At 34.5% G+C, this 12420-nt stretch overlaps 1 protein-coding gene across 1 annotated transcript in view; it reads right to left on the bottom strand.

Annotated features, from left to right (window-relative positions):
• Positions 1–12420, bottom strand: part of LOC105205874 (estradiol 17-beta-dehydrogenase 11) — a 115102-nt gene that overhangs the window by 37471 nt on the left and 65211 nt on the right. The window contains exon 2 of the mRNA XM_039456552.1: positions 10495–10743. Coding sequence (XP_039312486.1) covers positions 10495–10735 — 241 coding nt within the window. The 5' untranslated portion in view covers positions 10736–10743. The remainder of the gene's footprint in view (positions 1–10494; positions 10744–12420) is intronic.

The raw sequence follows: 12420 nt of genomic DNA, 5'->3' as shown, positions 1-12420 counted from the left end.
GATAGCTAATAAAACAAAAACATTTTTTGTCAAACCTCAAGGTTGTATCTTATGTAAAGAAGCCCATAGAATACAAAACTGTCCAAAGTTCTTAGCTCTTAACGTTACTGATAGATTAGAATGCTTAAAGAAATCAAAATTATGTATAAATTGCTTGAGAACGGGTCACTTTATAAAAGATTGTATAGCAAGCACATGTAAAAAATGTTCTGGCAAACACAACACACTCATACACATAGAAAGGCCATCAGCGCAAGGTACAAATCAACTAAGTACTAATAGCGTAGCAGTTTTATGCTCACATAATAAAAACGAGGTTAAAGATGTTCTACTAGCAACAGCTTTAATAACAGCTAAAAATCATAGCGATAACGTTTGTAAGGCACGGGCAATTTTAGATACAGGATCTCAATCAATTACAAATGAATTATGTGAAAAATTAAAACTCAAAAAATCAAAAATAAATATAAATGTAGAAGGCATCAATGGAATGTCACTAGGAATAAAGTATATATGTGAACTAGAGATTAGTACAGAGCACAATGACTATCAGTTAGAAATCTCATGTCTTGTCGTACCAGAAATAACAGAGCAATTGCCGAATACAAAGATCAATAGAAACGAATTATCAATTCCTACGAATATAAAACTAGCAGATCCGTCCTTCCATACACCTGGAAAAATAGATATGTTAATAGGCGCGGACTATTTTTGGAATCTTTTGAGTGTAGGCCAAATCAAGGCAGGAAAACTTACAATACAAGAAACTAGACTAGGTTGGGTAATTGCAGGCCCATTACAAAACATTAGATCTCGGTCGGTAAGATGTAATATAGCAAAACTGCAAACTATAGAAAAACAAGTCGAAAGTCGATTTTTGGAAATTGAACAGTGCAACAACACAAATCATTTGTCAGAAGAGGAAAATAGATGCGAGGAACATTTTTTGAAAACAGTTAAACGAGATGCGAATGGAAGATTTATAGTAACAGTTCCATACAAGGATAGTTTAAGTAAATTAGGAGACTCTAAGAAAATAGCACAACATCGATTTGTCAACCTCGAACAAAGACTACAGAAAAAATCGGCACTTAAAAGACATTATGAAACATTTCTGGCAGAATATCAACAATTAGGCCACATGAGTAAAATTTCAAATGAAACAAAGGTTAAATACACATATTATCTTCCTCACCATTGTATAGTTAAAAATGAAAAGCTAACAACAAAGACACGAGTAGTATTTGATGCTTCCGCGGTTACTGATAGTGGAGTTTCATTAAATGATTTACAATTAGTAGGTCCAAAAACTCAGAATGATCTATTTACAATATTAATCAGATTTCAAATGCACAGTTACATCATCTCAGCAGATATTGAGAAAATGTTTAGGCAAGTACTAGTTAACCCGGAACAACGTTCTCTTCAAAGAATTTTATGGCGCTTCACGCAAGAAGATCAAATACAAACTTACGAATTAAATACACTTACATATGGTACAGCTTCAGCACCATTCTTAGCAACCAGGTGCCTGATACACTTAGCGGACGAAGTCAAGGAACAATATCCAGAAATAGCAAAAATTATACGCGAAGATTTTTATGTTGATGACGTGTTAACGGGCACTGAGTCGATCGAGAAGGCCAGACAAATAATAGAACTAATTTGTAAAGTCTTAGATTCGGCGGGTTTTAAGCTAAGAAAATGGGCTTCAAATGAACCTAGCATACTAAAAAACATACCTATAAACGATCATAATCCAACTATTGTCAATTTTGAAGAGAACGGTCAATTTAAAACATTAGGTTTAACATGGAAACCGAGTACAGACATTTTAAAATTTGATATAAAGGACCTACGAGAGGCAAGGTTTACAAAGAGGCAAATACTGTCAGATATAACGCAAATATTTGACCCATTAGGTTTATTGGGATCGTGTGTCATACAAGCAAAGATTATATTGCAAAAGCTATGGCTTCTAAAAATAGATTGGGACGATCCGTTACCGTCAGGGTTACACTATAATTGGGATGCTTTCCGTAAACAATTAATAGAATTAAGACAACTCGATATACCTAAATGCATTTCGATTAAAGATAGTATAAATGTAGAAATACACGGATTTGCAGACGCGTCTCAAAACGCCTACGGGGCGTGCATTTATATGCGTGTACAAGATTCAAAGGACAATGTGAGTGTAAAACTGGTATGCTCAAAGACTAGAGTTGCTCCTCTTAAACAACAATCAATCCCGCGATTGGAACTTTGTGCGGCGCTTCTGTTGGCACGTTTAATACATAAGATTACTAATGAAGCAAAAATAAGGCATAACAGTAAAACATATTGGAGTGACTCAACTATAGTGCTCGGTTGGTTACAATTACAACCAAATAAATTACAAGTATTTGTTGCAAATAGAATCGCGGAAATTCAGCGTCTTACAAACGTAGCTGACTGGAAACATGTTCCAACGGAGAAAAATCCAGCGGACTTCTTGTCTCGTGGCATGACTCCTAGTCGGCTAATATCATCAAAGTCTTGGTGGCATGGGCCAACATTTCTAATGAGTACGAAGGATAAATGGCCTAAATGCCCAGCATTAGAAAATAAAGTTACTGAATTAAAAAGGAAATGTTACGCGATAAAGACTCAGCAAAAATTAGATTGTTCTATATTCGAAATTACTTCAAATTTAAGTCGTCTTATTCGAATCTTAACTTATTGTAGACGCTTCATACATAATTGTAGGAATAAATCGGAACAAAAAACAGAAGCTCTGTCAGTCATAGAATTAAATGATACATTAAATTCAATAGCAAGGTTGGCTCAACAACAAGCTTTTCCGTCCGAAATACAAGCAATTAAGTCTGACTTACCAATTACAAAGGGAAACTTAGTTTCACTTAATCCATTTATTGATGAAAAAGGAATCATGAGAGTGGGAGGGAGATTGCGAAATTCGAGCCTTTTCTATGAAAAACGACATCCCATAATTTTGCATGCTAGTCATCCGTTGGCTAAAATGATTGCTACAAGAGAACATGTACGACTGCTTCATGCGGGACCACAACTCCTGTTAGCTACAATGCGACAGCAATTTTGGATAGTAAGTGGCAGAAATCTTGCGCGCAAGGTTGTACATAGTTGTGTGCAATGTTTCCGCAACAAGCCGCAACAAGCGCAACATATTATGGGTGAATTACCCAGTCAACGAGTAACAATATCGACTCCGTTCCATGCTGCAGGCGTAGATTACGCAGGGCCCTTCCTAATAAAGGACAGAAAGGGTCGAGGTTGCAAGACAACCAAGAGTTATGTGTGTGTGTTTGCTTGCTTTGCCACTAAAGCTATGCATTTAGAACTAATAACAGATCTGACGAGCGAGGCGTTCATAGCGGCACTAAGACGTTTTGCATCCAGAAGGGGCAAGCCAGCCCACATATATTCAGACAATGGCACGAGTTTTGTCGGTGCCAATCGCGAATTAAAAGATTTAGGCGAATTTTTAAGTAAAGAAAACAAAAAATTGAGTCAAGCAATCGGTGAATTGAGCATAGAATGGCATTTTGCACCGGCGTATTCACCTCATTTTGGAGGGATTTGGGAGTCGGGAGTGAGATCCACAAAGCACCATTTGAAACGAGTGGCGGGTAATGTAATAATGACATTTGAAGAATTTTATACCCTCCTAACCCAAATAGAAGCCGTCCTAAACTCAAGACCTTTAACCCCGCTGTCCAACAATCCTAATGATCTTACACCATTAACACCAGCTCATTTTCTGATTGGTCGACCGTTGACAGCTATACCAGACGTTTCATTGACGCATCTTCCAGAAGCCAGATTGTCCAGATGGCAAATGATCCAAAAAATGCAACAGCATTTTTGGAGCCGGTGGAGCAAGGAGTATATCACAGAGTTACAACAAAGAACAAAATGGAGGCAACCATATCCAAACCTAGAGGAAGGAACGGTAGTCCTTATAAAAAATGAGAATCTACCACCCCTGAAATGGAAGCTAGGACGAATCATCGCAGTCCACCCGGGCAAGGACAAGGTTGCAAGGGTTGCTACCGTGAAAACATCGACAGGAACCATACGGATCGCGATACAAAAGATATGTCCGTTACCACAAGAAGATTGTAAAAATCAAAAATAATTCTAATGGTCCATACGCTCAATAATTTGCAATTTATTATTAGATTATTTTTATTTAAAGTATTGAGTACTCCCGGAATTCATGTTTAAAATATTAACAATTTTAGAGATTAAGTATCAGTCAGTTATGATGTCAATTTTATTTTCTTCAAGATTATATTTAGTTGTTTTGAATGTAAACCTTCAAAGTCCGGGAGTATGTTCGAGCGCAAGCTCTTTGGAATAATAGCATATAGACAATAGATGGCGTGTAGAGCGCACGCAGCGGGACCGAAGGGAGATTTTAGCCAATATGGCGAATAAACGTTAGCGAGAGAAACACGTCTTTTTGTGATCTGCCTACATCAGCGAAATTTACTGCCGTATTCTACAGCAATACGCGACAACCTTCTTCGAATTCTTCTTCTCAAAAATCCCTATTAGCCTCTAATGCTATTTCTTTGCTTATAGCACAAAATTCAAAACTCTTTACTGAAGGTACTTTTGTGAAAAACTGTATCATCGAAGCAGTGAAAGCTTTCGGTAATTCTTTGACTCTTAACGAAGCATTGAGTATTCCCCTTAGTGCGAAAACTATTACTTCGAGAATTACTGATATTAGTAATTCTATAAAAGAGAAATTAAAAATCTTTTAAAGTCCTGTACGTATTTCTCTTTATGCTTGGATGAGAGCACCGATATTCGACATATGAGCCAACTGTGTATTTTTATTCGAATCGTGCAAGACGATTTCTCATATGTCGAGGAGCTGATAGATTTCGTTTCGTTACATGACACAACAACTGGTCTTCATATTTTTTTAGCAGTTGATGACTTGCTTAAAAAATTTGACATAGACTTCAGTAAATGTTCTTCAGTTACAACCGATGGCGCAAAAGCTATGACAGGTTCGAAGATAGGATTCGCCGGTCAATTAAAGCAGCGAAACATTAACATCCCTATTATTCACTGCATAATTCATCAGGAAGCACTAAGTGGCAAAGTCATTAAACTGTCAACAGCTATGGAGACTATAACTAAAATCATAAATATATTAAAGGTGGACAGAACTTCCTTAGTCATTGGAAATTTCAATCATTTCTCCATGAACATAATGCTATCCACACAGATGTCCCACTTCATTGTCTAGTACGTTGGCTTAGTGCTGCAAAATGTTTGGAAATATTTTTTGCAATAAGAAAAGAGATCCTCCTTTTCATTCAAGAAAAAAACAATCCAAAATTTCAGAAATATATATCTCTTTTAGAAAATATAACATTTCTTCCCGAACTTGCCTTCATTACTGACATGACTAATCAACTTAGGCTTCTCAATTTAAAGCTGCAAAAACCAACTCAAAATATTTCCCAATTAGTTAGTCATGTTGATTCTTTCCGAAGCAAATTACAGTTATTTAAATCTGATTTAAATAACAACATTTTTCATTATTTTCCTTCTTGCCAGATTCTTTTCGAAGAACACGGCAGTAGCTGTAATTTCAAAGAAAATATTCATTTCGTAGATTCTGTTATAGAAGAATTCGATACGCGTTTCACCTGGTTCGAAAAACTTCGAACAGAATTAATTCTTTTCGAGAATTCTCTTACAGCGCCAATCGCAGAACAGCAGATTAATTTACGGGATGAATTATGTGACCTACAAAATGATATTTCTCTAAAAACGGTTAAAGAAACCGGTGCAGAATTTTATAACGTTTTATCAAAATCAACCTACCCCAAGCTTCGAGATTTCGGACTCCGAATTTATTCTATGTTCGGATCCACATATTTATGTGAGACTTCTTTTTCAAAAATGAAGTTTATTAAAAATGAAAAACGTTCTTGTTTAAGCGACAATTCTTTACCGCGTCTTATGCGTCTTGCTACGTGCAATATGCAGATCGACGTTCCTGCTGTCGCTTGTAAAAAAACCCGAAAGTCGTGAATCTGAATGTAAGTATTTTTCATTTCACTTAATATTTAAAATTCTGCTTCTTCTAAATTTATTCAAGCTATTAAAAGGTCGTCTCAGTCATCAGTGGATTAGGCCTAACAGGGAAACCAAAAAAAAAAAAACGCGTCGATAATAGTACCCCCTGGGTGATGTGGAAAGCTATTAAGGCTGCGTTCGGGAAGCGTGCTATCGGCGCTATTCTGTCATTCTATCTTTATCGATCATTAGACGTAAAATAAGGATAAAACGACACGATAGCGCTAATAGTATGCTACGCGAACACAACCTAAAAATATGTATTCGAGGTCCGGTGACCGGTGACACGATACGGTTGCGAGTCGCGAGGTGACACGGTCCTGAGCCTCGCGCGGCTCGTTGGTTGCGCGCGGGACATCGAGGTAAGGGAAGAGCGCTGGGCGGAGTCAACTGAAAATCGGGCGAAATGTGCATTTCTTGCCGAGCTCTGCCTTAGACGTTTTATTTTATAACTTGATAGTTATTGCGAATATCGCAAAATGGTATAAGACTTTTTTGTCCCTTTTTATTTTCTCTATATTTTCAAAGCGGTAGGTTTTTTAGTTCCCAGACACCCTGCACACACACACACACACACACACACACACACGCGCGCGCGCGCGCGCGCATGCACGCACGCACGCACGCACATACACACACACACACACACATTTTATATACATTTAACAGAAGCAAGAAGTTCAAAATTTCAAAAACTGCTTACGTAAGTATAAAAATTAAAAAACTACCTACTTAAATATAATTAAATTTTCAAAAATCAATTCCTTACCAGTGTAAAATGAAAAAAATGAAAGTCTTTATTACCAAATCCTTTGTTCCATCCACAATAAATAATATGTTTTTTGTCTAGACAAAGTATTATGCTCTTATGAGTACTGTGCATCAAATTTTTCAAGTGTTATAATGTATGATTGACAAAGTGCATATGAATATGGTAACAAAACAAAACTAATTAGACCAAATGTGCATTATTTAATCTGTTTTTGTCTTTCTACTATTCTTTAATGGGTATCTTCTTACTTTCCTCAAGGAAAATGTGCTTTGCTTTTTTAGATCTGCCTTTAAGTCATAATTTTTTGGTTCTAACATTAATGTACATGTACATTTTGAATAAATTGACGTTTGTAACAAGTATCAACTGACTGAATGAAAATATAAAAATAAATCTATTGCTTGTTGTATATGTAATTTTACAAGTTAAGTTTTGGAGGTTTTAACGCACGCTACATTTTGAATCCTGTTTATTAAAGTTAATAAATAAATTAAGTGTAGCTTTTACAATGTATATAGAGTTCATTGAACAAGTTAAAATAATACATGATATTAAATATGCTCGCTGTTACAAAGTGAATGTTAATTGTAAATTAATATAATAATGTGTTTGTTAATCTCGCTGTTACCTGATAATGTTTAATAATGTTGCCAAGCGTCTTATGAAAGGTATTCTCTCTTATAAAAGATAATTCATTTTGTAACACAAGTAATCATATTTAATATCATGTATTATTTTAACTAGTTTAGTGAACTCTATATACATTGTAAAAGTTACATTTATTTTGTTAACTTTAATAAACAGGATTCAAAATGTACTTACCATACTTATTTATTAATTCAGTCACAAATTTCTGAAACCAGAGAGAACACACAGCGTTGATACTTCTAAAACTCAACTTATAAAATTACATGTACAACAGGCATTAGAATTATTTTCATATCTTTATTCAATCATTTGACACTTGTTTCAAACGTCAATTCATTCGAAATATACATTTACTAGTACATTAACGCTAGAGTTAAAAAATTATGATTTAGAGACAGATCTGGGAAATGAGATACGCATTGGAGGAAGGTAGGAAAACAAAACCAGATTTAATAATAAGCATTTGGTCTAATAAACAATATATAATTGCAGTGTAATTCTGTATTTTTATAAATTTTATACAATTATTACAAATAAAATGTACTTACCTATACTATCTTTGAAATTATCAAAATTATAGAAGTCATTTCTATACTTCTATACTTGTATATCAGTTGATATAAGATATAAATACAGTATTACACTATGCAATTATATATTGTTTATAGAATTCTTATTTATTTTTATTTTATTTTTATTTATATATTACTTTAGCATAGCTATCGACACATTACGTGTTACATTTAAAACATTTATATCATTATTTTTATTTATTACATTACATTAAAAAATTTTCCACTTACACTGTAACGTGTATTTCTAACCGTTTAACTAGAAACTATCACAACCACTCCAACAATTTTATCTTTATCCAACACTTGGTAAACAAGAAGGATAAAATCATGCAATCCAAGATGGCGACGCTATGGGCCTAGTTCTTCCATTGGACAAACACAGCAAATCGCGAAACATTCGTGACCAACTTTTTTCTCCCCAGCCTATGCAGTTCCCTCTCCTTAATCTTCCTTCATGCTGCTAGTGTAGTAACGAGCGCCACTCGTTACTCGTGTCGAAAAGATGTACTAGACAAGGTTCGCTTGGCGATGATGACGTATCTTAAAAAAAAAGTGCCAAGATTTGGACTTTGCGTCGCGATACCTCCGCACGTAGAGCATGGAGAGAAAAAATAAAACACTTTTCTTATACAATTCGACCCCAAGCTATCGATTGAGACTAATCAGAACTTGATCGGTTCAGCCGTTACTGAGATCTGATAATCTCGTTATGCTTGAACTCGCTAACTCGCGTAAAAGAGGGTCGGTCAGTCTCGCTAAAGCGTGGACTTGACGCGAGACGCGACCGCGCCTCTTGATTAAGAATTCAATAACACCGCGTGCGACATAATTTAGTTTTAGTTTTGCGAGTAAAATACGTAGGACACGAGTCCTAAAGGTATTGCCTTTCTCCACTTATAATAAATTTTTATTTATATATAACACGGAGTGTACAGAGATTCTTTTGATTTAAAATAAATATTTTGTTTATTTTTTATACAAGTCAGAGTTTTTTCTTTTCTCGATCCTGGCACCGGCGAGCTAATCCGCGACCGCGAGAAAAGTCGTACCATTACAAATTATAAAATGATCAGGCCTTATTTTAGAGGACAAAACCTTTCAATTATTTAAGTTGGTTTTACTTGAAGATCCTTTTACAGTAAGAAATGAAGAAAAAAATTCAAGAAAGATTTAAAAAAATCAAAAATTTGCAAAATAAAAAATTTTGCATAATGCAATCAAAAATATTGCGAATAAATTTTTTTAAAAAGTTTTTTAATTTTCGACATTACGTTAATTTGAACGGCAAAAAATTTGCAACTTCTTAAATTTGTTTAAATTTGTAAAATTTTTGATTTTTAAACATTTTTCTTGAATTTTTCCTTCATTTCTTACTGTAAAAGAATCTTCGAGTAAAACCAACTTAAATAACCTTTCATAATTCAGCTTTGTGAATCGGAAGATCCTGATACAGGTCAAAATTTGAAAACATGTAATATTTTTGTTAAAAGAGGAGTGTTGTTTAGTTTAAGCGTTTGGAAATTTTGGAAATTTTAGGTTAGGAAGTTTTGAAAATTTTTAAAAGCGCAAAGAATTAAATTTGTTCAAAATCTATGATTTCATGACTTAATAGATTTAAGATTTACGTTCTAATTGTACAAAAGATGTTGCGATAATCTAAGTTATTTCTAGTGTAAAATTCAATGTAATGATCAAAGAGACCACGGCCGAGAACGGCCTAATGTCAGGCTAACCGAACTTTAGTCAATTTCGGTATGATCTCGAATATATCTCGAGATATAAATGCTAAGCGTTGCTATGTGTTAGACAATTGCGGGTAAAAGATGTAAAAGAGTAGATATAATCAAACTCTACAACTGTACAGATGCGTAAATAAAGTTCTGTTTTCCCTATATAACGGTGTTGCTCTCTTCTCTAATATTTTGTAATTAAATAATAACAAATATTTATTATAAATATCGAATGCTATTTGAGATACAATTTTGCCGTGTCTATTTGTTGGAGCGCTTACTGTTCACAGGTGAATGATTTTTATCGTATGTACAAGATGTACTCACAAAATATACTGAACATTTCAATAACGTTTGAATATTCTGTGAACATTTTTTTGCTATATGGAAATTACAGAACATTTAGAATACAAATTCAATATTTTATGAATATTCAACGTTATCTGGAAGTGTTAGAATGATTCTAACATATCTCAAGTAGCAAGTTGACGTTATTTATCGTCATTTTAATTTCAAAATAACGTCTTTACTAACATTTTAATATTAAAATAACGACAAATAACGTCAGCTTGTTTTCTGGGATCTGTAAATATGTAACATTAAATTATAGAAAAAAGAAATTATTTAAATGATAATATCTTACCGTTTTTGTTGATGTCCCAAATAATTACATGCGCACCTAGTTTAGCTAATTTGATTGCGATAAGTTTGCCAATTCCACTAGCACCACCCGTAATAAGAGCAATTTCACCTTTGATCGATTTTGCTCGATATCGACGAGGAATTAGCGTTAATATTATAGTTTCAGTGAAATAAACTATCGCCATGCCGATAAACAGTAATGAATCGTAGATCATATGCATGCCTTCCCTCAGAGTCATCATTTTATGATCTAGTATTGTCAAAAATATTATAAAGTTGCCAATTATTCTTATCATCGATTTTTTATTTCATAATAGATATAATGTTTTCTCAAAGTAATACAAAATTAACGATTATACAATTAATAATTTATAAAACATGGGGTAATGAGTAAGCCAGGTCAAAGTGCTAATTATAACAATGATTTAATAAAAACAAACATAAATGTCAAGTGTTTTGATCATACAGTACGGTCTTTTCCAATAACAAACTATATTCTGAATAACAGTAAAATTTATTTTTAATAAGCTTATGCCTATGTTTTATAAATTATTGATTTCAAATCCTGAGAGCACAGCTCTTTATATATTAATTTGTAATGATTATATAATTACACAAATATATATGTGTGTGTGTGTGTGTGTGTGTGTGTGTGTGTGCGCGCGCGCGCGTGTGCGTGTGCGTGTGCGTGTGCGTGTGTGTAAGATACAATATTAAAGTATCGGTAGTTCCCTAATTAAAGGGTATTAATGCTTCTCTAACATTCTATACTTTTTATTGCATTTTCTTGTAGTCGATTTCGAGAGCATTTCAAAACACTATAAACAAGTTTATTTTCATTAAAGACTTTCCGAGTTATGACGCCTGAAAGTTACAGTACACCATAGCTTTCAAGCCTCACAACTCGGAAAGTACTCAACAAAAATAAACTTTCTTGTAGTGTTTTGGAAAGGTCTTGACACCAATTATTAGATTCTGGAATCAAAAATAAGATGTTTTATTTAAAAAAGTTAATGTGATTTTGATCTGATTTTGGCGAAGCCACCCAAGGTCAAACTGATAAGATCAGTAAATAGATCTTTTGATGCACTATAACTTTTTTCTGAAACATTTTCTTGTGAAATGCAAGGGAACGTAAATATTTATGGGTTTCCACATTTTTTGCACACCCTGTATATATACAGGGTGTCCCAGAGCAATGTATACATATTATCACGATGAGGTAGAAGAGATCGAGATAAATCAAAAAATCTAATACCATTTTGCGATATTTGCAATAACTTTTGAGTAATAAAATATTAAAGCCGGCCAAATAAGAACGCGCAAAGAGACAAGCGGTCCCTCGCCTGAGCCGTAGAACCACCCACGGGTAATCGCCTGCGTCGGACGGTGAGTTGCTCTGCCTTTGTCTGTCATGTGTACACGGCCCGTGATTCGCTCAGTTATCCTCTTATTATTCAAAAAGTAAGCGTCGGACAAAATTTTCATACATGAAAAATTGTCTCAGAATTTATCCAAGAACACGTCTTTACAAGGACACATAAGTCGTTCTGAATCACCCTGTATATACAGGGTGTCTCAGACCGTTGTATGAAATTTGTCACATGAGGTAGAAGGAATCGAGACAAACCAAAAGTCTATTACTATTTTGCGATATTTGTAATAATTTTCGAGTAATAAAATATTAAAGTCACCCGAATAAAAGCGCGCGGAGAGATACGCGGTAGCCTGAGCCGTATGTCCGCCACCGTGGCCCCACTGTAGGTGACAGTAAATGGCGCGCGGCGAGGGGAAGGATAATTTGACACCGCACCGCTCCCTCATGCACCCGCACCGCGACAAATCACGATTATTAAGTATTTTGTTTTTTGTAATACTTTTATCATTTCTTTTAGGAAAAAAAAGGAAAAGTTAAATAATGTAATTT

The sequence above is a fragment of the Solenopsis invicta genome, chromosome 13 (genome assembly GCF_016802725.1).
Source record: "Solenopsis invicta isolate M01_SB chromosome 13, UNIL_Sinv_3.0, whole genome shotgun sequence".
NCBI classification, from domain to species: domain Eukaryota; kingdom Metazoa; phylum Arthropoda; class Insecta; order Hymenoptera; family Formicidae; genus Solenopsis; species Solenopsis invicta.
This window is presented reverse-complemented; position numbering and strand designations above follow the sequence as displayed.